This window comes from Amphiprion ocellaris, chromosome 19 (assembly GCF_022539595.1).
Source record: "Amphiprion ocellaris isolate individual 3 ecotype Okinawa chromosome 19, ASM2253959v1, whole genome shotgun sequence".
Taxonomy (NCBI): Eukaryota; Metazoa; Chordata; class Actinopteri; family Pomacentridae; genus Amphiprion; species Amphiprion ocellaris.
In genome coordinates, this window is record NC_072784.1 from 1,978,842 (window position 1) to 2,006,330 (window position 27,489).

General features: G+C 39.7%; 3 protein-coding genes across 3 annotated transcripts in view; 2 read left to right on the forward strand and 1 right to left on the reverse strand.

The window, feature by feature from the left end:
- Nucleotides 1-7,381, forward strand: part of carm1 (coactivator-associated arginine methyltransferase 1) — a 30,608-nt gene extending 23,227 nt beyond the window's left edge. Inside the window, exons 12-16 of the mRNA XM_023279956.3 lie at nucleotides 357-446; nucleotides 568-680; nucleotides 2,237-2,314; nucleotides 3,323-3,391; nucleotides 4,148-7,381. Of these exons, the coding sequence (XP_023135724.1) occupies nucleotides 357-446; nucleotides 568-680; nucleotides 2,237-2,314; nucleotides 3,323-3,391; nucleotides 4,148-4,287 (490 nt within the window). The 3' untranslated portion in view covers nucleotides 4,288-7,381. The remainder of the gene's footprint in view (nucleotides 1-356; nucleotides 447-567; nucleotides 681-2,236; nucleotides 2,315-3,322; nucleotides 3,392-4,147) is intronic.
- A 5,750-nt stretch (nucleotides 7,382-13,131) lies between these two features.
- yipf2 (Yip1 domain family, member 2) lies at nucleotides 13,132-22,001 on the reverse strand. Its single transcript, XM_023279978.3, has 9 exons — nucleotides 21,803-22,001; nucleotides 21,537-21,602; nucleotides 20,027-20,181; nucleotides 19,871-19,951; nucleotides 19,670-19,757; nucleotides 17,996-18,112; nucleotides 17,737-17,903; nucleotides 16,824-17,006; nucleotides 13,132-16,742 (listed from the first exon to the last, which is right to left on the reverse strand). Exons 2-9 carry the CDS (start codon nucleotides 21,565-21,567, stop codon nucleotides 16,653-16,655), a joined length of 912 nt encoding a protein of 303 aa, XP_023135746.1. The 5' UTR covers nucleotides 21,568-21,602; nucleotides 21,803-22,001; the 3' UTR covers nucleotides 13,132-16,652.
- Nucleotides 22,002-23,061: 1,060 nt separating this feature from the next.
- Nucleotides 23,062-27,489, forward strand: timm29 (translocase of inner mitochondrial membrane 29). The gene is made up of 2 exons (XM_023279967.3): nucleotides 23,062-23,266; nucleotides 24,560-27,489. The coding sequence occupies exons 1-2, from the start codon at nucleotides 23,161-23,163 to the stop codon at nucleotides 25,225-25,227; spliced, it is 774 nt and encodes a 257-aa protein (XP_023135735.1). The 5' UTR covers nucleotides 23,062-23,160; the 3' UTR covers nucleotides 25,228-27,489.

Sequence of the window (27,489 nt, forward strand, 5' to 3'; positions counted from 1 at the left end):
ATATCGGACATCCCTACACTATAGTATGTGTGACTTGGTGTTGAAGCCTGTACATGAATATATGCCTTTTTTATGGAGGTAAATATGTGATATTACTATGCGTATACACACATATATATATATATATACTGACATCCCAGATGTTTTTTTGGGATTAAAATGAGTAGAATTTGTTAATCAATGAGCTTCGGATGTGCTGCTAAATGGATTAAGTAACCTTTGCTCAGAGAAAGGCTACGTGGCTGCATATTTACTGGACACATTAAAGTGGCATTGATTTTTATCATCAAATGCTTTGCCGGAAAGCAAATGTGTTTAATTAGCATTAATGTGTCTAATAATCTCCTCCCCAACAGACAAAGCTACGACATCAGTATTGTTGCCCAGGTGGACCAGACAGGATCAAAGTCCAGCAACCTCCTGGACTTGAAGAACCCCTTTTTCAGGTGAGTTGATTTCTTCACTGCGACAAACACGCCTGAATGTTCAGCACGCCGTTCACACAGTATGTGGCGGGAACGCTCTCCGTCTTCTCTACGTCCAACGAGTGTCTGTATGTGTTTGCAGGTACACAGGCACCACCCCCAACCCCCCTCCTGGCTCACACTACACCTCCCCATCTGAGAACATGTGGAACACAGGGGCGGCCTACAGCATGAGTCAGGGGATGGCTGTATCAGGTGAACACACACAGAAACACCGCTAGATGAAACATGAGGCACCCAGCTTCAGATTTTCCAGCTGTTAGAAGCTTTACCTAAATATGGTGGAAAAAGCAGAGAATTTGAGGTTTTAAAAAAGTCACAATAGTGCATTTTCCAGGACGTTTTCAGGTAAGAACATGAAGTCATCAGTAGTGTAACCTGAACTGAAACAGGTAGTGAGTTTGCTGGAGCTTGTAGACTACATCCAGGGGTGACTGTGATCAGTGTTTTTACAATTAAGCCAACCAACATCTGATTCCTGACAGATTTAAGTTTACGGGAGAGGCCCGAAACGACGAAAATCTGATTAACTGAATTTGTTTTTCTTCTAACTCGTCCGACATGTGTATCTACACGTGTGATACCAACAGATGTTTACACACTGATAAGTGAAGAGGCCTCTTAAGAAAAGTAGACAAGTGAATTGTTTAACAGATGAGTGCTTAAGCTAATAGGAAAATGATGAAGTGTTGTAGTCATTGTGTCCATAAATAACACCTTTATACCGTAAGATGCCCCTGCCAGCACAAAGGATCAACATGAGACATAGAGCATCACTTTGTTCCATACATCTTTGATAAAACTACACAATAAATAGATAGATAGACTCTAGATAGATAGACTCCAGATAGATAAACTCCAGATAGATAGACTCTAGATAGATAGATAGATAGATAGATAGATAGACTCTAGATAGCTAGACTCTAGATAGCTAGATCGATCGATCGATCGATCATGTTGGAGAACACAGACGAGAGCTGGACACTGAACCTGAACGTACGTATCGCTGTGAAAACCTGATGTCAGGACAGCCCAAATCTAAATATTGCATCTTCTGTAATCAAGTTAAGAACAATACCAAAATCTGGACAGATTCACTGCTCAACATATATTCCAAATTGCAGCCTTTCTGATTTGCGAATTGCATTGTTTTGAATTGTGATTGTGGTTTTGAATCAAATGTTCTGCCCTACAATTCCTGTTTGTTATCGTCTCTCATATTTAATTCACTGCAGTGGGATGTTTGGATGTTTGTGTAGCATGCATGAAGCAATAGAGGTTCTCATTTACCACTTATTTTTTTGGTAAATTATTGTATATTGTCTAAGTTTGAACTAAATCCTGTGACTGCAAAGAAATGTGTCCCCGCTCTGCCTTTCTTATTTCTTCCCTAAATCATTATTCCAAGTAAATCTTTTCCGCTCTGATAACAGTGAAATGGAAATTTGATGCTGGATATTTAATTTTACAAACAAATCAAAGTGTTGATTGAGAAACACTGATGGATGACAGAACTTCTTACAGACTTCTTTCCTTTCTGATATTAAATCTGTTGTGCAGCCAGCAGTATGTTGTGGGTTTTGGTGGTGTTTGTGCAGAAGTAGCGTCCTGATTTGTGCTGGTGGGGAATGACTTTCGTCCCTGCTGTTGACCCGAGACAGTCAGCAGGCTGAGAGGAGCTGTTTATAATGAGAGGAGCTGTCAGTCTGTAGTAAATGTTGATTGCTTTGTTTCCCGTTTCTCCCCTTCAGGGATGCCAGCAGCTTATGACCTCAGCACAGTCATCGGCAGCGGCCCGTCAGTGTCTCACAACAACCTCATCCCCCTGGGTACGAATCGGAGCTTCTGAACATCTCATGCAGCCGACAGACAATAATAATATGCTACAGTGCACAGATAGACACTTTTGCTGTTATGCTTTCGCATCTTTTGCTCATCAACTTTCATCTTCTGTTTATCAGATGAGTTTTTAATCACTTCATTGCACTCGTCTTCCTGTCAGCTGACATTTCAGCTCCTTTTATTGCTCACAAAGTTGATTTAACCTCAGAAAGCTTTTCCACACTTAACACATTCGTACAGAATTTTCTTCAGCTGCTTTCACTTCAGTCATCTTCACTCATTTTATACCCTCGAAAAGCCACTGATTTCTTTGTCCACCTTCTCTTCAGCTGACGTTTTCCACTCAGTTTATCCCTCCACTCACTGCTGACACGTTATCTTCTTTTAACATTTACAGCTATTCGAGCTTCTTAAAGTCTCGGTGTGTAATATTTTGCAGCTGCAAAAACTTCACTTTTCTTAAAATACCACTCAACCAATCAGAAGGCAAACACTGAGGACAGTCTGTCTTCTGATTGGTTGACATCTGACAGATCAGCAGCGGTCTCCAACCTTTTCTGCACCATGGACCAGTTTCAAGCAAGACCAGTCATCGCGCACATAACAAATGATAATAGTGTTTGAATTGAAAAAAGTGTTCTAAAAGAATGAAATTACTTTTTTTTTATTGCTAAATATGTATTTACTTCTTACTTCTGTCTCAGCCTCTCCCTCTTTTTAAATAAACTCTCCAGAGACGCTTGTTTTAATGGTCGGGCGTAAAAACTTCAGTGCAGGAAACAAGCACAGACGGAAATGACAGGAAGTCATTTTTCAAAATAAAACCCTGTGTGGACTCCTTTCTATTTCTATTTTCTATTTCTGTGTGGCCCGGTGGTGGTTGGGGGCCGCTATTGTAAGGGGCTCTTGTAGCAGCTTCTCGGTAGCAACAGATGATAAAATCTGTTGCACTGATACAGATCCTTGACTGTGCTCTGCTCTCTGATTGGTCACAGTGAACACAGGGATTGTAAACCACACCCACTCCAGGATGGGCTCCATCATGAGCACAGGAATTGTCCAGGGTAAGTTAACCTGAGCAAAAACATTCAAATCAGCGTTTATTAGGGATGTCAGGTATTGGATTTTTTGCCGATAACTGATATGTAGATATTGTCCAACTCTCAATGTCCGATTCCGATATCAACCGATACCGATATATGTGGGCTATTTCACTAATTTTAGGTACCATCACATATCTCCTGTGGTGGAATTAACACATCATGTCTAATTTTATTGTGATGCCCCAATTGGATGCATTCTCAGATGCAACAAGGCTTTCAGATGGAAACATTGTCTATAAAAATAGGAAAATGGGAAAAAAGGCCTCTTTTTATTGTTCAGATTCAGAAAACTTTATTTGTCCCCAGGGGGCAATTAAAAAGGCACATGGAGCATGCAGTGCAGCAATGATGTAAGAAATTGAGTCAAAACATGAAATTACAGATAAGTAACACAAATAAAACAAATACGGATAAATAAATATATGTAAGTGTAGAACAAGTAATAAAAATAAATGAAAAGAAAGAAAAAAAACACAACTTAATAACATACTAGTGCAAATATGAAATACTAGTGCAATACTACTATTTCATATTTGCACTAGTATGTTACTAAGTTGGCTCAAACAACAGTTCACACCTTCCCTCCTTCCCTCTGTTAGTAAATGCTGGTGAAATCCAGGCATTATTTTATCCCTAGTATTTATCACTTAACAGAAGGTCTCTGTGCGAGCATCCTCAGTGGGAGTGTTGAATCCAGTGCTTTGTTGTGTCTTTCAGGAGCCACTACGGGCCAGTCGGGTCCCAGCAGCAGCGGTACTTACTATCCCGTCACCAACCAGTTCACCATGGGGGGTGCTGCCATCTCCATGGCCTCGCCTATGGTCATCCCCAGCAACACCATGCATTACGGCAGTTAAGACGAAGACCTGTTTGACCTCCCCGCATGACAAGAGATCCCCGACCCCCCCACCACCACCCTCCAACCCTGACTGATCCACCAACCGCAGCCAAAACCAGTATACCAAAACCAGTGCTGTGCTGGCACTTCTTCCCTCATTTATCGCCCTCTTTCTACTCTGTTCAGTCCATCGCTAGATGAACGGTCGAACGCTCTCGTATCCGTCCAGACTCTTGTCTTGCTGAAAGCTGAGGCCTCCTTTCATCCCTCTTCTTGGATTCATTGAGACTGTACCACGTCTGAGATGCACAGCAGCTGGGTCCCACCTCCCTCCCTCAACATGTCCCTCCACTCACCGCCTTCCTCCGTTTATTTTTTTAATGTGTGTCATGACCCTTAAAGTGTTTGTCCACTCCTAAGAATCAGAGTTGCCAGATACCAGCATCATCCCCTTCCCACCATCCTCCACACCACAGCGAAGCTTTTCAGTTGTGCAGCAGGACACTATTATCATCATCATCTTCATCATCAGTGCTCTTCGCTGGGCTGCCACCTCAGCTTTTCATATCGGATCCGATCTTCAAGGCTCCTCTGAAGAGACTGACTCACGCCAGACAAAACACTTCCTTCAGTCACATAAAAACATATTTTCCCTGCGTTATCTTAGTTTACTCATGCAGTTTGGTTTCAGGCAGAGGCAGAGATATCAGAAACTGAAACCACCTGCATGGCTCGGCACCCTAAGGAACCCGTAGAAAATGTGATTTTTTTTTTACCGACTGGGACAAACTGATCCTTCAAGTTCTGCTCAGAAGCTTTGGTGTTGCTGTATTCCGCTAAAGTTCACATAAAGTTTTGGGAGAACAACGCGCCGGTCACCTTCCATGTTGAGCAACGAGATAAACAGGAACCACTAAGAACTTTTCGTCTGTCGCTGGTTCTAATCCTGTTTGCTAATTTCTCAGCATCACTATGTTGACCGGAAATGTCGATGCTAGCTACGCCTAAGTGATAGTTGGCCTCAGTAGAGCGTCGCGTAAAGGGGAAGTTATTCTCTCTTTTTAAAGCTGCATGAACTTAAACGGTGAATGTGAAACCAGAAAGTTATTACAATGAACTCATGAATGAACACAATACAGGATTATTCAAAAAAAAATAACCAATTTCAATATTTTAATAAGGAAAAGCAACAGAAAACTCCAGCCAAGTCACAAGTATTCTACTCACAATCAACTTTTATTTCCTGTCTTATAAATGTTCAACGTGGATCGCTGCTGCCATTCGATGACCTTAAACATCAAATTAAAGTTGATTATGAGTAGAATACTTGTGACTTGGCTGGAATTTTCTGTTGCTTTTCCTTCTTAAAATATTGCATAATGGAATTGGTTCATTCTTTTTCAATAACCCTGTATTTTGACAGCCCAAACTTCACCATCTGTTTTGCACCGTTTATCAGTTTTTCTACAATAATGAATGCCTCCTCTGTGTTCACCAGGTAGCTGCTAGAGTTGTTTTAGTTGCGTTAGAGAAATTTTACTAGAAATGTTTTCCTCCTCTGTTTCTTGTCTGGCAGTAGGAGGGCGGGGTGTATGTCCTGTCCTCATAGTGGTACCACAACTTACTAGGAGCTGGTGGAAGACGTTTTATGTCGGCTAGATTACCTGTCCCGCCTCCAGTTTCAGCCCCGAGTTCAAACATTGAAATTAATAATAAAAAATGACTTTTTTAATCTGCGAGTTTGATGGCAAACCAGCATGTTTCCTGTGATGCTGGACAGTTTGAAGCTTCTACAGGGTCTGATTCTCTCACTTCGTAGGCAGAGTTAAGGCCTCAGAATGCTTCAAACCAAGTCGGTTGCGTGATGAATCGTGTGATCCTGTTTGGAGGAACGTGTTTAGCTGGTCTGACCTCAGGATGAGCCATAAACCTGCTGTCAGTACAGGAACTCTGGGTGTTTGTTGTCAGCACAGTGAATTGCACAAAGCGTTTCAGTTGTTGCACTTGCTTGTACTCAAAACGTGATAGAAGTAGTTGAATGAATAAAGTTTAAATGGAGTTTTAGAGGGAAAGTGGAACCTTGCTTTCACACAATTACATAATCTGCTAATTTCTGTGGAGGCAAAGCATCTGATTTTGTGATCATCCAGAGGAACTATTAGCGACTAGTGGATGATTCCAGAGTTCTCTCGATGCCCGACATGGAAGGTGACCAACAGGACAGTCTGGTAAAAAACTTGTGTTCAAGCTTCAGTCCTGTTGAAACATGAAACGCACTTTCTGCTGCTCCCGTCGCCCGGTTTCTTCCCCCGATAGCCGTTTCTAGCTGAGAGGACGTTGCAGCAGCCGTTTGTTGAGCCAGATCACTCCGGCACAGTTGGAGGAAGCAGATTCGATGAACGAACCAGTGAGGACCGATGACCCGGGAGGCAGCCAGCCGGTTGCCAGAAGGAGGGAAGCTGTGCTGGATCGGCAGCGTCCTAGTTTACATCCTCCCCAACCTCCTCTGAGACTGTGAGACTGTCGCTAAGAGACTTCGATGTGGAGGCGTGGGAGCCGGGGCCTGTCCACCCTCCTCCCTCCTCGTCTGTTCACCACGTATGACCTCCAACATATCATCTCCCCGACACGCCCCGCGCCCTCGTCCCTTTTTTATCAGTCAAGGAAAGAAGGACTGACACATTTATGCATTGCTTCCAGTGTCACAACTATTGGAATTTCTGAGTTTAGCGAGTTGTAAGAGAGCTGATGGAAAAAAAAAAATCTCTTTGTAGGATTAACCTTTTTGTTGTCTTTATTTTTGTTTTATTTTTCCTTTCACAAAAAACAAACGATTAAAAAAAAAAGAGAGCGCAAATTAAATGTGGCAAAGTTGTTCCAAAACCCATCCTGGAATCAGGTGTTGTAGTACTTTTAATTAATAGACTGTGGACACGCCAGATGTTTACCGTGTGCTAGCTAGCCGTTAGCCATCATGTCCCTTCTGTCATGGAATCATTGCTGTGTAGTTGAATAGTGGCATCCACTCTGATCATGTATGAGGAAGACTGTGTGTCATGTTCTGTCATTTCTGTGTGTTTACCAACCAGTAATAACACCTTTTCACTGTCTGACACCGACTCTTCTGCTTCAGACACAGATAGACCGTCGCCAGCGTTTTCTCAGTATGGAACGTACAAGTTCTTACAGCAGCTGCAGTTCTTGATCGCTGAATTAAATCAGCTCATATATGTTGTCCACTAATGACGCTTTTCCACCAGCATCTACTCGGCTCGACTCTACTTGGTTTCTGAGGTTTTCCATCAGGACGTAGTACCTGGTACCAGCTACTATTTTAGTTCCTACTGGGCCGGGGTTCCCAGTGAGCTGAGTCAAGCCGATAATGTGACGTCTACAGAGTGCAGGCCACTGATTGGACAGGGAGCGACGACACACAAGAGCCACTCCTTCACGTAAACCAAACCCGCCATTTAAAAAAACCCCAAAAAACGCAACAGCGACTGCGCATTGCTCTTCACGGAACTTGGCAAAATTAGACCGAGCAGCAGGTGTACCATCGCCTCCATGTCCTCCAGTTTTGCGTTTGTGTTGCACACAAATGACATTAAGGGACTTCTGGGCCGCCGTACTATGATGACTCCACCCACGATGAGGTGGTACTCAACTGGAATGGAAAACATCGTAAGTTGAGTAGAGTAGGTGCTAGTGGAAAAGCACCTTAAGCTAATGTCTGAGGAAGCAGATGTAAATCTTGAAAACGACCCATATCCAGAAAAATAGATAATTGATGGTTAAATAGTAACAGTGGTAGAATTAGAACCACTTACTTCCAAGGTACACACGAGATTATGTTGTGTGAAGCTTGCAAAACTTTCTATTTCACCCTAAATAAGATGTCTGGACAGAGAACAGATCCTAAGAAGGGCTTTAAGAAATCATCATCACTGCTCCTGCTTTGGTTCCTTCATTTCCTCTGAAGGACGACCCCGTTTAAAGTTTTACATTAAGTTTTGTGCTCCCTTGTATGAAGTTTTTCATTTCCTTTCACTAAGTTTACCTTCTCTATCAATAGGTTTTGCATTTATTCATCGTAGGTTTTTCTCGACTCGTGTTAAATTTTGTGTTCCTTTCGCTTGAAGATTTTCCTTAAGTTTTTCTTCTTGCACGATATATCTGTTCCCGCTCAATGAGGTGGTGTTCTTTTGACTGTGACTCATTACTTTTTGTGTTCCCCACAAATTCCCCTCAAATTTTTCACTCCCTCAAGTTTTTTTTCCTAAGTTTTGCGTTCTCAAGTATTGTGTTTTTCATTCTCTCTGAAGGTGTTTTTTTGTTGTTACATGTTGAGTTTCCTCTCAGTAACTTTTCCGTCTCTTGCGTTACATTTTTCGTTTCCCGTCAGTAAGTGCTGCATTTCTTCTTCGTTTAAGTCTTATGTTCCCCTGACAAGTTTTCTTTCTCTGGCAATAACTTTTGCATTTGCTTGTGTCAAGTTATTTGTTCCCTTTCAGTTAGTTTCAGATGATTTTTTGGCCTGCCTAGCTGTGATTTACTTGTCAGTTTAAGGACACGGTGCAGATTCCAGCTATAAGAGAGTGAGACGACACTTTACATGATTATATTTATTGCTCATTACTGAATTTAAGAAGCTGATCTCTAAATCTGTGAGCACAGCTGCTCCATGTGGCTCAAGCTGTGCCTGTTCAGCTGATAATTGCTCACATTTCAGCAGTGACTGCGGTTAAATCTTTGGTGCTATGGATATGCATAGCTACACTTGAACCATCTGGTCCTATAGCAGATGTTACCAATCAGCTTTGGGGTGATTACTCAAAAAACAGGAATGCATTTACTCATTACTCATTCTGCAGAGAGTCATTTATTTATTTTACTTCTCCGTTACTCAGCATGTTAAATCTTCCACATATTGGCACTAATCCCCATCCTAAAGACATCCACAAGATCTTAGAAGCTCTTTAATAAAGTATTACTGCAAATCCAACAGCATAGTTGGTAAAAATCAGCCTGAAGTGGCTGCTTCAAAGTAAAAGTGGTAACTACTCAGGAACGTATTCTGAATTTATAGACAGGATAGTTTTAGACAATTCTGTTGCAGACAAATGTAACATTTTATTATTCCGACACTAAAAGTTAGCGTGATAAACTAAAGCAGAACCATAAGAACCAAATCAGCATCACATCTTTACAGGTTTTAGATCCTCACATCTGGAAAAACTGGTTCCACTAGGTATCCAACTGTAATCATACAGATTATACCTGTACAACTACAGCTCAGGCTGCAGTACCTAGTAGAGCTGATATGAGCTAAAACTAAACATTATCGGGATTCCAGCACCAAGTATCAATACTTCTGAACATGTAGGCCATCTGAAAGGAAGCCAACGACCAACCGCTTGGTGGCACTAAATCTGAGGTGAAGGAAGGAAAAACTCCACCACAGTGCAGCAAATGCTTTTTGCCATTTTAGGGGATTTTTTCGCCCCTTACGCTACACAGATATTGTGAGGTGTCATAGTTGATTGTCTAGTAATGAATGGCTGTATTGTGTTACCATCATTATCGTGAACAATACAGCATGATAGTATTATTATATCATGAGTTACTCTGATTCCTGCACTCACTGAATAGAGTTGCAACCAAGACTCTTAACCAAAATACAGGTGATTAATTTAACCCGATGACGGTTAAATTCTGACAATTCTACTTCTGCTAAATGCTGATGCAATGCTTGAGTTTTGGTACCGATACTGAATGATAATTTTATCAGTACTTCTACTACCGTTCAGAAGAAGAACTTTTTTTCATTGAAGATAACATGAAATGAATGATAAATCCAGTGTAGATATTGTTAATGTGGTAAATGACTATTGTAGCTGGAAACAGCTGATTTTTAATGGAATATCTCCATAGAGGTACAGAGGAACATTTCCAGCAACCATCACTCCTGTGTTCTAATGCTACATTGTGTTAGCTAATGGTGTTGAAAGGCTGATGATTAGAAAACCCTTGTGCAGTTATGTTAGTGCATGGATAAAAGTGGGAGTTTCATGGAAAACATGAACTTGTCTGGATGACCCCAAACTTTTGAACAGTACTGTATATATTAATACTCTTAAGTTCTCACATGAAATTAATACTGTGATATTTTGGGATCGTACATGAAGCCAACAGTTGGTGTAAATCCTGCTAACAGGGAAATGGCCTGGCTCCATCCAAAGGTAACTTTTTGTTTTCGAATGTCTGAACACCAGCAGCTGTACAGGAAGGAGCTGAAATGAAACCCAGACTAGAATTCCAGATTTGAAGCAGGAGCTGCCTGATGACAGACGGTGCAAACATGACGATGAATCAGAGCCGTCTGAGGCCAGCTTTCAGCGCTTAACGCTCGTTGATGCTTGGCGTTGTGTGTGGAAATGCTTCACTTTAATTTTATTGTCTCCTTAATGAACTCCGGCAGCTGTTTCCAGTGATGCCTGACACCGGAGACGTGGTTTGAATTAAGACGAACAAACAGACTAACTTGAAAGCGACATGAATGGATGGAGTTTGATGGAAACGTGAACTGAACTGAGATCAGGGCCTCATTAGAGAACGTTAGAGGTTGACGTATTCGAGCTGATGAGGCTGAGAACACGTTAAGAATTCGTCTGGTCGTTCTTTCATCTTTTTTGCCAGTCTTAGTGGGTCAGTGGGCTCTGTGTTGTCTCTGGAAAGTTCAGCTGAGTCCTGATCGGAGCTCTGGGGATTTTGAAAGTTAGCTGAGGGAAGAGATGCTTACACAGCAGATGAGGGTAACTGGCCTACATTTACAGCCCCAGATACAACACTTTGAGGTTTTTTTGCACATATTTCAAGTTGAAGCCCGGTAACAAGTCCTTAGAAGGCAACAAGTCAGCTGTGAGATACTGTTCCTCTGTCTGTACATAGCTGTGATTATTCTCCCTGACTACGAGGCTCATTTTTCCTTCTTTACTGTATTTTGTTTTATTCCAGGATGTTCCCCCTACAGACAGTCAGTCTCAAATCAATCAGGTCCCATCATGTCTTCATTCTGTGCAATAAAGACCCAACAGGACAGGAGTCCAATCTCTGCCGGCTGCTTCATCTGACAGCGTTTCTCCGTCACCCCTGCCTGGAGTTATTTTTTCCCTTAAAGTGGGAAGGCTCCTCTGTGACTCAGATGTAGTAGGAGTTAAGATGATCATGAGGCCGACTGAGTCAGCAGAAGCCTCTCGTTTAGCAGCGGATGATGAAAAACAACAAAACAAAACATGGGTGGTGGAATCAGCGTGGTGATGCGAGGGAAAAGCTTATCTTTTACTTCCAAAAGGTGTTAGTTTGTCAGCTGGTTTCTGTATGTTCTGAGCCTTTGACAAGTCTCGCGTCAGTCGAAACTAGTCAGAGTCTGGTCTAAGGTCAGTTAAGTTCCAATCAGTTGGGAAAAGACGAGTCCAGGGGGATTTCTGAAGGTTATCAAGACTGTGTCGAGTGAGACAAATCAAAGCTAAGTCCAGTGTTATGTTATGTGTCACCCTGTGCGGTCGAGTCCAAATTTAACACATGGATTATATTTAAAAATAGACAAATCTCCAGTGAGGTAACCCAATCACTTTGATTGCACAGACTGTATATCAAGAAATGGACACCTTTGAGACCTCCAAGTCTTCAAAGTGAAGCCAACATGTCAGGGCTTTAACCCTCGTTCTGTGGGTCAACGTTGACCCACAGAACTCCACATATTCAACAGAAAGGTTGAATATGTGGAGAAAAAAATATATTTTCACAGTGAAACTTCTAATGTCCACATTTTCAACATTTCTGGGAAATCTTTGAACATTTTTTGGTGGAAAGAAAGAAATGTTAAAAATTTCTGAAGAACATTCACAAAAAATTTTTGTGAATGTTCTTAAATAAAATATTAGAAGTTTTACTGATATATATGGAATCACTTTAGATATTTTTAGGATTTTTTTGGAAGATTTTTGCTCATTTTTTGAAAATATAAGAATTTTCTTGCCTAATTTGGGGTATTTTGGGGGGACTTTTCTTCCTGAAGGTTTTGCAAATTTTCAGAAATTTGGGGAATTTTTTTGCTGAATTTTTGGATTTTTTTCAGACAGTAAACAATATTTTTTTGGTGCCCGTAAATGAAGAAAACGGGAGGGTTAAACAAACATCCTTTCTAGAGTCAGATTGTATAAAAGTCTATGTTTTGATTGATTTACATCTAGAGGAAGTTGGACTCTTCTACTGTATTGCTCTGAAAGTTAGCAGCCAGATCCAACCAAATGTCAAACTAGATGCAGAAGGTTCAAAACATCAGTCCACAAACCAGTGGGGGACCTCATTATAGGTACTGCCATCTTGTATAGAGGGTATATGGGTGCCTTATTTGCAAAAACAAGCGAAGAGGAGCAGCGTCAGAGAAGCTGGTCATAGTAGAACTGTCACTCAAAGCAGCCACACTCTTAATTCATAACTTTAACCCTTAATACGATATACACGGGTGAATTCTATGAAAAGATTCAACCCCTCTACAGCTGCTATGGACAGACATTAGCTATAGAAACCAAAACTATTTTTGTGCCAGGCTGTAAACACGTTCATTTCTGCTGTAAATTTGAGCATTTTAACATTGGGTTCTATAGAGAGAGAATCATTTTTGGAGCCGGCACCTAGTGGACATCTGAGGAACTGCAGTTTTCCATGGTGGAAGCTCATTTTTCAGCTCCAGATGTGTCACTCTTCCAATTCTGAGTGGTGAAGGGTTTTAAATCATACAGGAAATACTACAGAGCAGTTAGTACACATTTAATGACACAAACAAACGAAGAGAAGGAGCAAAGATTCTAAGTTTTATTAACAAACACTCTAACTCGCATCACAGCAGAGAATAAATAGTTCTGTAGACATAAACCTTTTCCTCACTTTACAATAGATCATCTGTTCAAAGAAGCAACTGAAGCCATTCAGGAAGGTTTAGGAAGGCGATGAGTCCCTTTCCAGTTTCAGTTCGTTCCTGTTCTCCACAGTCTGGGATGGCTTCCTTCACACGTGACAGAATGAGTTGTTAGGAGGAAACACCGCAGAACTTTCTATCCTGTTTTATAGATATGTTGAGTGGCTTGTTCTGCTTCATGCATATCTCAGATTGAGGTTTCACTAAATGGAAATGATTAAATATTGATGCATTGTTTAATGCTTATAGTGATTTTGGACCAGTTTTTGTAATTTTCAACAAATTCTAAGTTATTTTGGGCAACTTTTAAACCATTTTGGACCAATTTTAAGTAATTTTGAACCACTTTTTAGTGATTTTGGACTACTTTTTGTCATTTTGGACACATTCTGAGTCATTTTGGTTACTTTAAACCATTTTAGACCAATTTTATGCTGATCCTTGTCTATAGATATGTTGAGCAGCAGGTTCTGCTTTATGCATATCTGAGACTGAGGTTTCGCTGAATGGAAATGATTAAATATTGATGCATTGTTTAATGCTTATGTTGTTAATCGAGGAAGCATCTACAGTCATGCTAGCAGCTCCATGAATGATGTCAGCATGCTAACAGAAGGAGAACATGCTGATGTTTAGCAGGTAAAACGTTACCATGTTCATTGGAACTAGGGTTAGTAGCCATGTTTTTGTTTTGGAGGGAAGTACTGGATGATTTGACGTGTTCTGGTGTTAGATGAGCGTTTAGAGGATCACTAGAGTTTGTCATGAGGTGACCTTGACTTTCTGCAACAAGCCATTTTGACGTGTCGCACTAAAGTAACGCTTTACACGCCAGGGAAAGACACAGATATTATTGTATATTAGTGAACAGTTTTCCCACACTTGACCTCCTCGGGTTACATTTTGACCAACATGATGTGAAAATGGAAAAAGTGCAGCAAAAAATAATAAAATGAATGATGGCAAATTCTACTTCCTGTGAGAACTATTGCTAATGTTTACATCTTTGATTTTTTAATGATAACAGGAGCCCAATGAGGTGTATAGACCTTAAAATCTAGAATAATAAAACATCATGTTTTTCTTTGACTTCTGCAGTAAATTAATTGTGAATCAAACGTCTTTTGGTAAGTAACCTGAAGAGGTCACTTTGGGCTTTGAGAAGCTGTGATAGCCATAATTTATCAGTTTTCTACTATTTTCTAAACTGTAAAAACCAGGGCAGCACTCCAAGGTGACTCTTTCTTAGTGTGTGTTTTGGCAAATTCACCATCAACACACACAAACGAAGGTAATTCTAGATCTCTAATTGGCACAACAGCTCCATCCCAGCAGGGGGCGCTCTCTACACGTGATTACATAAAAAAACTAACACCACATATTGCTTTCACTTCATAAATAAAGAGCTAGCTAAGAAAAGAAACGCTCCTTCAACCTTTAGGGAATGAAGGAACCAAAGGAGTGTGTCCAGGACGCCTTCTGTTGTCACAGACCTAACACCTACATAACACAGTCCATCCAATCTGTAACTATAAACGATGATTTAGGATTACAAACTGAACGTTCATGTGATGATTCCTCTGCTGGGAGAGACCTGCTGTGGATATCCAGAATTTACAGAAACTTTTAAACCGTTTTGGACCAATTTTAAGTAATTTTTAATCACTTTTTATTTTGGACAGATTTTGAGTCATTTTGGGCAAGTTTTCAACCATTTTGGACCAATTTTAAGTAATTTCAAACCACTTTTCAGTCATTTTGGACAAATTCTGAGTCATTTTGAGCAACTTTTACACCATTGTGGACTTGCTGTGGATATCTAGAACTTACAGCTCACCAAAAACGTCTGTCAACTTGGAGTGTTTTCCTTTCTCTACCGGGTTCAGGATCCAGTTTCCTGTTTATAAACTGTACAGTTAATTAAAGTAATAACAATTGGATACAGAACATGCTGCATTTTACTGTCTACAGAACTGAGTTTGCGCTGCTTTGGTCACAACAAGCCACAAGCATTTTAGTTTCAGCAGATTTAGAGGGGAGGTGCACAGTGTTCAAACTAGACCAGGGATGTCAAACTCATCTTATTCCAGGTTCCACATTCAGCCCAGTTTGATCTCCAGTGGACCGGACCAGTAAAACCACAGCAGAATAACCTATAAATAACCACAACTCCTAATGGTTCCTTTGTTTTAGTGCAAAAAAAAAAAAAAACCATTCTGAATATGGTCACATTAAAGGAATTATCTTTTTACAAAACATCCTGAACAACCTGAAATTTCTGAAGAAAAATAAATTCAATTTCAGCAACATTCAGCCTCAGTTTATAATTTCCACATTACAACTTCCAGATCACAGAGTGTCTACAAAGGAACACAACATTTAGTTGCAGGTATCTGGAACTGAATGACAGGATTTTACTTTATGATCAAAAGATAGAAAAAATATTTAAAAAATGAAATGCAAAATTACAAAAATGAGACACAAAACAAAAAGAGACAAAAAATTTGACAAAAAAGTAACAAAGAGAAAAAAAATAGACAAATGACAAAAATTTGACAAAAAATTACAAAAATGAGACCAAAAATGACAAAAGCGAGAAATAAAATGACAAAAAAGTAGACAACACAAGCGAGACAAAAAACACTAAATGACGCAAACGATGCACAAAACAACAAATAAACCAAAACACAAAATAAGAAAAAAACACAAGTGAGACAAAAAGGAAACACAAAATGACAAAAACATGAGACAAACGACAAAAGTCAGACAAAAAACAAAAAACAAGACAAAATGTTACAAAAACGAGACAAAATGACAAAAAGAACAATGAACAACCTAGTATTTCACTTTCTGATCCAAACAACTTGTCATGGTCTAGAAATTGTTTTAAATTTATAGTTTTACTAATTTACAATCTGCAGTTAATGTCTTCTCTGAAAATTTGACGCTTTGAGGACCGGATTGGAGGACCAGTTTTGGCCCACGGGCCGCATGTTGGACACCCCTGGTCTAGATGCTTTCTCATCACTTTCTTGGATCGGAACCTTCTGTACCAAACCAACAATGGATTTATCTAACTAGGAATGGTTTAATGACGTTCTTGCCTTCTTGTTCTGCTTTTTAACTTGCGTTTCTTCAGTGTTCAGGAAGTCATGCCAGACCTTTAGGATGCAATACATTCTGAAACGTCACAGTAGAAACGTGGTTCATTCAGTCAGCATTGAACCACCTCAGGATAAATTAGAGCCACACACTCACCCACCCAGCGCTTCATCAAGGAAGCAGACTAGCACTCACACCACGGCAATAATCAACATCGCCTCAGAAAGAATGTACTTGGTTTTTAGTTTTTAATCCAGATCTATCAGACGGCCTTCACTTCTTCCGTCCCTGCTCTAGATGGGTCAGTGGGGTTTGGTGGTGTTCAGTGTTACATGAATCGGAGGAGGAGTCGTAGGTTTCTGTACGGGGTCTGCTGTCTGGAAGAAGTAGAGCTGAAAAAGAGAAGCGGTTCAGTGTTTAGTCGAGGTTAAAAAGGTTCAAAGCGTCCGTTGGATACGAGGCGTCTCACTGACCTTACAGCCGACGGCCAGCAGCGTGTGCAGAACCACGATGGTCGCCACCGTGGCCACCGCCATCACCCTGGTGTCGTCGCGGACGACGGGCCAGAAGGTGAGGACGAGGACCGAGCCGGAGATCACCATGGCAACCAGGATCAGCGTCCAGTGCACCCACTCGTATGGAATGATCCACAAAACCTGGAGGTGACGGAGTTAGATGTTTGTTACCGAGGTCTCCTGTTTAGTTCAGTTCAACAGACTCCAAATGAAGCTAAATGAGCAACAGGACCAGTGGTATTACCTCTGGACCTCACAGGATCAGACACAATAAAACATTTAAATAAATAACATTTAAATATTTAAACCAACTTTTACTATATTATTATAATATTTAAACCTGTTTTATTTATAATATTATCTAAACCTGGATTTTTTAAAATAATATGATAATATTGTTTAAACCTGGTTTTATTAGATTATTATAATATTAATAAAACCTGGTTTTATTGCAATATTAAAATAATATTTAAATTTGGTTTTATTATATTACTAAAATATTAGTAAAACCTGATTTTAGTATTTATTGTAATATCTAAACCTGGTCTTATTCTATGATTGTAATATTAATAAAATCTGATTTTATTCTAATATTAAAATAAGATTTAAACCTGGTTTTATAATATTATTATAATATTGTTTAAAGCCTGGTTTTGTTATATTATTATAATATAATAAAACCCTGTTTTATTCTACTAACCAAACCTTTCAGCATATTGTAATTGCAGTGGTCTGAGAGGAAACTAGACTTTTGTTTTCATGACTGGAGGCTTTCAGATCCGGTCATGAGGAATGATTTAGACAGACGTGTTTCCATAAGGCAGCTGATTCTGACTAACATCTACCAGCAGCAGACAGAGGATGGACTCACTGAGGTGGGGATGTAGATGAACAGGGAGTAGCCGTAAACACACACAGTCTCCAGGATGGAATAACCTCCAATCTGCCTCTCGGTGCTTTGTCTCCATTTCAGGAAACCCCATAAACCAACGGGCACCAGCCAGGCATACATGAAGATCACGACTGCAGCTATGGTGACTGTCAGAGAAGAGAAGATGGAGAGATGATTCAGTAGACTACGTGTTATACACTCACACTGAGACACACTGATGAGGCTGTGGAGGACTGACCTCTGTGGAACTGTGGCCTGTAGTGGTAGTTAGGGTCTCCTTTCTTACTGAGGAAGGTGGAGAGGTTCCCACTGATCACCACCGAGAACACCAGCGTCACACAAATCCAGAACGGACCTACACAAACACACAGTTACACGACCACAACTGAGGATGTCCTGGTCCTTTAAAGAAGCAAGAAAGACAAATATCCCAGACGACAAAGTCAACTGCAGTGTTACTACAGTGTTCATATTGGACTACTTTTTGTCATTCTGGACAGATTTTGAGTAATTTTGGGCAACTTTTAAACCATTATGTATCACTTTTTAGTCATTTTGGACATTTTTTGTTGTTTTGGATCATTTTTGAGTTGTTGATTCATCACATCTGAAGATGTTAAACATGTTATGTACAGGTATGAACAAAAGTTTACTTTCTTCTGTGTTTTGTACAGGACATTGAAAACACATCATCACGTGCTCTGACTCATCACAAACAATCTCAGCTGGCTGTAGGTGAGTAGGTGTGATGGGGAGCTCATCTAATGCAGCACTTTCTTTCTTTCTCTGTTTGATGATTTTTGCACTTTGAGAAACTTTCAAAGTTCTTGAAATTTTCCAACCTGGTTAACTTTCAAGTCTTTAAGCACTGATGGACTGTTGTTTGTTTTAGCTGAACAGTTCTTACTATGGTATGTTGAAGTACAGTAGTTGAGATATTCACCAGTTTACTTTTGATAATAATCGTACCTTACCTGAAAACCAAGGTATTACCACTTGTAGCAAACCAATAATTCCAAAAAAATAAAGTTTTATTTGTTTAGACTTTCTCCTTACAGCATAACTCCATTTATTATTTTGTAGACAGGATGACTTTAGTTTTTCTCTAAGAAAAAAACCCTTGAATGACTCAGTGTGTCCAAACCTTTAACCAGTGCCATCATTTCTGTTGTTTCCATCGCTAGGCAACATCCAGCTAAAACATTTGTGCTTTTCAAAACAGGAAAGTGGGATTAAAGCTAGCAGAAAATGTAAATTAATGGCTGGTATTTTTAGTTTGATTACATAATGCAGTTTGTCAGTGAGTGGCCTTGGTAGAAACAGAATCATTTGGAAAAACGTCAACAGTCTGTGACCGAGTAACGGATGGAGCAGGAGTTTAGTGTGGGGTGCTTTAGATATTATTATTCCTTACATAACTTCTCTTTTATCTCATTACTGAAGAGTACTGTAAAGATGTCTAGTAATATGTATGTATGCTACAAAAAAGAACCTTCTGTCACTGTAAACAGTTTCCACCAGCATCAGAGACGTCTTGAGAAAAAAAAACTTCCACAAACACAAGCAGCTCAAACTAACCAATCATAGCTCCCGTCTCTATCTGTTATCTCCACATTCATTTTGTCATTGTTGACACATTTTGAGTCACTCTGGGCAACTTCTAAACCACTTTGCACCAATTTTAAGTACTTCTGAACCACTTTCAGCAGCTCAAACTAACCAATCATAGCTCCTGTCTCTATCTGTTTTCTCCAGATTCTCTGTAAACCTGACATACTTTTCAGGATGCTGATATCAAACTACAACACATAACAGTGCAACCTCTTAAAAAAATCACAGAAAATGTTCACACATAAGAACCTAAAATAAAAATCTAAATGTCCAATAACTGAATCCCGCTCTGTTGGCTCACCGTACAGATCTGGGTTACTCCGAAGGTGGTGTTTAATAAAGTTTCTTCCAGGTAGCGGCATTACTGACCCCTTTACTCTGTCCAGTACCTGCATCACATGATGGAGAGTCAAACAAAAGAACAATGCAGCTTAAAACTGGCTGAGAAATCACACCTGTGCCTGTATGCAGAGTCTATTTACAGACGGGGAGTGGCTCCTACCTGCATCGTGTCCACATTAAAGAAAGACTGATAGTACTCAAAGGTCCAGAAGCTGCCACCTGGTTTCTGTCCTCCTAAGAGCTGAAAGAACAGACATCTGTCAGCTGCTGTCCACTCAAAACATCAACCTCAACGTGTCACACAAACAATCCTTACCTCTGAGCTCTCCTCGTGACCCTCCTCATCCTCCGATAGGTCCAGTTTTACATCCTCTCCTCCTCCAGATGCTGAGGTGGGGGAGTTAGTGGCAGGTATGCTGAGTGTGGAGGCGCCTGGGTCTGCAGACAGCAGCTCTGCAGCTTCCTCAAACTCTACAGACAAAACAGACAGCAGATTAGTACTGTTACTGCTATGGGTCCAGATCCAGAGCGTATCAGATCTGGTTATCCACTCATTTTAAAGGCTGGAGATGGGAAGACAAAGTGAACTAATTAAAGCAGAACATAAACATGCCCAGACTTTTTAATTTATTGTTGAGGTTGCTCTTCAACAGTGAACTCATTAGAAGGAACACTGCAGGATCACTCTGTGCTTCACTTCAACCTGCCAAACTTCATATAAGAGCAGCATCCTTCTGGTTTTGATTACAGAATGTTTTCGCCACGTTGTGTCAGTATTTAAAAACAGAATGTTTGCTCAGTTTAAAAGTTTTATAACACAAAGCTCACTGTCAGAAGTAGTAATTAGGATCTCTGTATATATGTGTAATACCAAGAGATGACCATCAGGTGTCATCATTGTTAATGTATCAGATGTTTCAAACAACAAATCCTTTTGAAAATACACACAGGTGACAAATTAAAGGGAAATCTGATCTGGAGGATTTGTTATACTGTTGGGTGACATTTTGCTGATATGGTTGGTGCCAAATTGTCCCCTCAGAGAGAAAGTTCACCACAAAGATGATCATCTTTGTTCTTTATTTCTATCCTGATGTAAGTGCTCTCTTCTAGGATGACACAGGGGGTCACTGAATGGTCTGATGAGGACCAGAATAATGTAGATCAGGTGCTATGGCGTTAACAGTCATCAACCTAACTGAACATGTTGGGGAGGATTTGGACTTACGTGTCAGAACTCCCCACTGCCATTCCATTCTATTCTATTCTATTCCATCAAAACACCAAATGAGAGAGTATCTTTTCTAAGAATGATGTTTATCCTTGTGGTAAAGTTCCACAGACTTAGAGGATCAATGCCAAGCTGTACTAAAGTTCTATCTATCTAGTTCTTCTGGTGGTACGTGGCGGCACAACACTTTACTAGGATGCTTTATGTTTGTTCTTTCTTTAATTTGTCACATCTGTTCATAGTTTTGTCTTAATGACTCAGATTCATGTCTGTGAAGATTCTCAGTCATCCAGGTCATGGTAGGAGCTTCAGTAAAAATCAAGAATCAAGTCCAGCAGATTTTTACTGAAGCTCCTAAAATTCAGAGATTCTTATTTCTCTGTCTTCGAATTATTCACTACAGTTTAGGCATTTTTTTTTTGTCTTTTACAGCCACATGAGAAAAAAAAACAGATTAGACTACAGGAAGTAGAACTTTCTGGTTTATTCAGCCACAACAACTAGATTTCAGCTTTAAAATCCTGCCTGTTAAAGTCCACAAAGCTTTCACCTGGAACACCAGCGTGCACCTAATTTTGAATTCTGTGATCCTTACCTTGGAATTGTAGATCATTTGGACTGGCCATCCCTTCAGTGGACAGAGAGCAACCTCATGTGAGACCTAACAGAGAATGAACATCGATTAAAAACGTTCATATGATTAAAGCTCCCTGCTGGAAGGACACGAGATAATCAGTTAGCTGATATGTTTAACATGTGATACCCAGCAGGAAATCCTGTGAAGTAAACAGTCAAATATAACATTAAATGAGCAGGTCATAATAACAACCTGGAACCAGAGACATAAGCTAAAGAACCAACCTGTCCTCAGCAAGATGACGGCAGCTAACAGCAGCTAGGAACAATCAGCGATGTTGTGTTGCATTAGTCTGAAGATGTGAAGGAATCTACAGTAAATATGACACAATAACTGTCTGTATGGGTTTAATAAGCTGGAAATGACAGAAACACGCAGCCTGTCTTCAGCAGCTAACGTTACCGATCCACACAGTAGTTCCGGGACACGTCACCGCGTAAACAAAGCAGTCACGTGATCGTGCCCCTTTAAAGATAACTTTATTTAAAAGCTTAATCGAACCAACAAATATGCGTCGTAAAACACTAGAAGTAGAAAAAATGTAGATGGAATAAAAAATAACAAGAAGAATTGAATTAATAATGAGCGAATAAAAGTGCATACAAGCTTAATAAATGTACAAGCAGTTTGGAACAGACTTTATAAAAATAAAACTGGTTATTTGAAATCATTACAAAAAATAACTTCAATTTTCTTTTAGAAAATAGCTACGGTTCAAACTAAGTTCAGCTGAGACGCAATTTCACGATATCTCCAAACATATATTCCTATAAAAATTCAAATAAATGAGATTTTGTCACAGATTTTTTTAATTCTATAATTTTCTTTACACCTGTGAAAATCGAGAAAAATGTACATTGACAATTACAGTCATATTTAGTGATTCACATCAATATCTGGGTTTAAAATGATTTACTAACTGAACATGAAATACATTCTTCTTTTTTAACTTGACTAATTCGGAATACCCACTTTTGGAAATACAGTCTATGGCAACATCTATTATTATTATTATTTTTTTTTTTTGCTTGTTTAACCTCTAACCAATAAATATAACAACTGGAAATATCTAATATCTGATTATTATATTTACATTACATTCATATTATTATTATTGTTCAGAATCCGCTTTAATGGCCAAGTACGTACACGACATACAAGGAATTTGGTTTCGGCTGTTGGTGTCACCCTAGAATTATGGAAAGATAATAGTAAAAATAAAGAAACTACAGAAAGAAGAACAGGAAAAAAATAATGGTAATAAAAATAAATATAACACAATATATACAGATATTTACAAGCTAGAAAGGAATATATAAACACAGTAGTGCAAAAATGATAATTGCTACGTGAAATTTATTCTTCTTTTTAACCTGCCTAGTTAGAAATACCCTCTTGTGGAAATACAGTTTTTGGTAATTCAAGCGGAACCTTTGCAATCGCGAGCGAGTTTCCCTATCGGAAGAGTAAAACCCGAGTCACCCTCGGACGCCATTTTGGCTCCATGTGAGCGCCCTGCTGGATCACTAGGATGTGAGTTCTGCCTGAAGGTGACCGTCTTCGGTGAATAACAGCAGCTGGAATGGCTTCGTTTCGAGTCGTGAGGAGAAATCTCTGTGCTGCGGCTGAAGCAGCGGCTGCTCCGGTCAGCAGGAGCCGCTGGGAGAAGCTGAAGAACAGCAAAGCCGGTGAGAAACTGAGCAGTTAGCTGGTTAGCGAGAAGCTACAGGGACACCGGAGCTAGCTAAGGCTTGAACGTGTAAGTTAGGATAAACATGAGTTAATCCTGCTGCCTAGTTCACTGGTAATATTATTTATGAAGTATAACCTCACAAAACGTGCTTTACTCACATATTGGTTCACCCATCTTTTTTTCTTTACTATTATAAATTATGTCCATGTGTGATGAGAATTGAACTGCAGCAACTCATGGTTCAGTAAAATGTGTTTTCGTTGCCATTTCTGGTCGTTAATGACTAGAGAGGTACTGTTCTGGAATACATCCATACACACAATAATGTCACTGCTGCAAATATCGTGACAGAAAATATTTTAGGCTTTATGTAACAAATCATTCTTTTACAGTATAATAATATTCAGCTCAGGATTTAGCAGAAGCAAATGATTTAATGTAGTTGATAGACTCACTGTATGAAAGCTCACCTGTCTGAAGTTTAGGAAAGCGGTTAGATCTAAACTAATTCTACCTTCGTTTCAGGGATAACTTCTATGTAAATAATTAAAATACAGCTGTGTTCTGTTGCGTATAACACTTTTATATTCATTCTGCTGCTCTGTGATGCTGCAAATATTCATTAAACTCAGAGTAAAGACTCACTGTCGCTGCAAACTGAACCTGAATAACAACTACAAACTGTGTACGTACACTACACAGTCAAAAGTTTGGACACACCTTCTCATTCGCTGGTTTTTATTTCAGTCTTTTCTACATTGTAGAGTAATACTGAAGACATCAAAACTATAAAAGAATACATCTGAAATTATGTTGTAAACAAGAAAGTGTTAATCTTCAGTATTACTCTACAAGGTAGAAAATAATACAAATAATTAAAAAGCATTGAAAGAGAAGGTGTGTCCAAACTTTTAACTGGTAGTGTATGTAAATAATTTTGTTAAAAATCAGTTTTAATTGTGTGAAATTCTCTCCAGTATTAGTTCACATGGAAGATAAACAGTTAAATATTCATCATATATAAATTATACGACAGTAAAACAGCTGGATTATTGCTACTGTTACATCAGAAGTCATATAGTTAAAATTACTGCAACATTTAAAGTGCAGATAAGGAAGTTGTGTAGAAATCCTTGTTATTTCCACCTCTGATGAAGGCACAAACATTAATGAAATGCACCTGTGTGTGTGTTTGAATGTTGTATTGTTAATTCTGCAAAGTTCCAGCTGATGGGTGGCGTCTGACAGATGTTAAGTCCAGCTTCTTCTTCTTCTCTCCTGTGTTGAGGTGTTTGGTGTCGCAGCTTGTTCTCTGACTATAAGGAGGCGTGCAGGGAGATGGTAGTCGGTGCCTGGGAGCGTCCGCTCAAAGCCTCGGTGTACGGGACTCTGCTGGGCGGCGCCTACGCCTGTTTCTACACTAAACCCGACCGAACGTCCTTCGAGGCCGACCTGCTGGAGCGCTCCAACCAGCTGGGGCTGCTGTCGCCGTGGATACGCAGCGGAACCTCCGACGGCCACGTACAGAGCCTGGTGAAGCTTCGTAACGAGGGTCGGCTCCGTCACGCCAGCCTGGGCCTCCTCTCCTTGATGTACCGCGCCGACTACGACCCCGACGCCACGCTGTACGAGGCCCAGTGCTCCAACCTGTCGGTGCCCTGGAGGGAGCTCCCTCACAGGGTGCTGGACGTCGGGTTCGCCGGGCGCTGGTGGATCCTGGACTCAAAGATGAAGGACTACGATGTAAACGAGGCGGAATTCAAGCGCCTGCCGCTGTACATGCAGGTAACGTCAGCACCCAGCGTTCAGGAGGTGGAAAGGAATGAAAGGTTACACAGAGAGTCCTGGTTACCGCTGACAGTGGAGGACGAGGAGAAAGAAACAAATGTGGAGGACGAGATGGAGAGTGAAGTGAGACCAGTACAAGCAGTGGTGGAGGAGCAGACTCAAGCTTGAACTGAGTGGATTTCACACATCAGGACAAAAACATGCTGTATGTAAGACTGTATGAACCAGGACTCTGTCTCATTTCATGCAGAGCTGGATTCATCAAACTGGCAAAATAAAAATTAAAAAAAAGCATCTGTGTTAAGAAATCCTTTGAGGGGTTTTAAGATCCAAATCTAAGTTAGATTTTCAATTTCTGATGCACTTTTCCCCACATTTCCTTTTCTGGTAGTTTAAAAATATCAAATACTTTCCGAGACAAAAGTTTTTTGTTTTTTTTTAATTGCATGTCGACTCTCTTTCTGCATCCTTTTTCCACATTGAAATGTGAGTTTTTGTCTGAGCAACAATACTTCAGTAACTATTAACGTCTTGATGCTGATCGTCGTGAATTTGCAGAGACAGTGTATCCATTCCCCCAATGCCGGTTTGTACATATTCAATACATACCGAGGAACCTTTTGCAAGCACTGGTTTCTGGTAGGACCGAAATTATTATATATCTGTTATTTTCATTATTATTATTAATCTGTTCAATGTGTAATAGATAAATCAACAATCTCCACTTCGTTTAGCATTAGCAGGAAAGCAAAAACACAAATATTTTTTGTAATATACTTGTAAATAAATTCAGGCATCAAGGGGTTAAAGAAAAGGCTTGATTTTTAAAAAAACTTACATCTCATAATGCTATTGATTAAAAATATCCAATATTGAACAGTTAGATCAGATAGTCTCTGATTATGTGAGCTGAAATGTGAAAAAAACTTTGACGCCATCATTTAAAGTCCCATCTTTGAGCGCAGTAACAGCAAAAATTGATCATGTAGAAGGGATATTTTCTGAACCATATGCAGCTGTAAGTCACAATAATACAAAACATTTAGAAAAACTTTTATTTTAAAAGACTTGGTCACAAAAATGAGCCTTGATTTAAGAGTTTAAAAGTTCCTGATATGACGTTGTCATGTCAGCACAGCGTTAAAATTCAATAAAACAAGTGCATCAATGGGCAGTTTTAGAAAATAAATATTTAGATAGATAGACTATAGATAGATAGATAGATACTTTATTAATCCCGATAATCCTCAAGTATTCAGCAGTTTACATACAACAACTTGCTGTACAATACTCTCAACAAAACACTTCTAATTGTAAAATCTATAGAAATACTGATTGTATTAAAAGTCAGTATACAATATTTACACATTTCAAGGCACAATGATATAAAATGATTTAAGTGAGTTTATTTGGAAAGTGATGTATCAATATAAAACTTTACAGATACCCATTCTACATATCTAAAGATTATGTCAAAAATATTTATAGCAATTTAGAAATGGAATGACCCTCAAGCATTTATGAAGTGAGACCAGTGGGTAAAGATCATAAATAGCCTGGGCTTTCTGGTATATATCTGTGGTTAGTGTTAAAGTGTGTGTGATGCAGCACTTCTGTCTTCATGTGAGAGGATTCATGGTGATAGTAGGTACAGTACGTCACTCAGCTCCTCATGACCCTCCTCACTGATAACCACCAGGTGAAGCAGATTACACCTTGACGAGGTCAGAGGTCACCTAAAGCGACTTCATGTCAGCAGCTACCAGATGTCATGTGGAGGAAGCCGCAGGTCAGAGGCCAAGCTGTGGTTTAAGAGTTAAACTGATCATCTGCTGCTGGGTTTCTGTTCACTAGACTAGTGGTGTTACTGGATGGATTCTACCACCAGAGGACGCTCTACTGCTAAATATTAACAATAATAGGATGAGCCCAGCCCCATCAGCGTTCACTGTAGCATTTAACCAGGATTTCACGCTCCATAATGCACTAATGTGGAACAAGGAATATATACAGCGAAACAGCGACGTAGAGACAATATCACGCAGAGAGGAGAACAGTTATATAATGGAGCTGCACAGTCTCTTATACAAAATGCTGGGAGTCCAGTTTGATTTTTAAAAGGCTGACAACATGCACACAAAACAGATTATCAACACTGGGGGAAAATATATCACAGCTGCCATGCAGGATTAATGAAGAGAACTATTCGGAATGGTTTGACATTTAAGGAAATTGTGTGTTTGCTTTTTTTTGCTGAGAGTAACTGGATAACATCCTCATGCCTGTATAGTAAATATGGTCAGGAGGCACTTAGCTTAGCATAACAACTACAAATGTTGACATAGCTAGCTTGTCTCTGCCCAACAGGGATAAAATTTGATGTCTAATGCTTCTTGTGTGGAGGTTTAATAAAACAAGACATGTTCACTA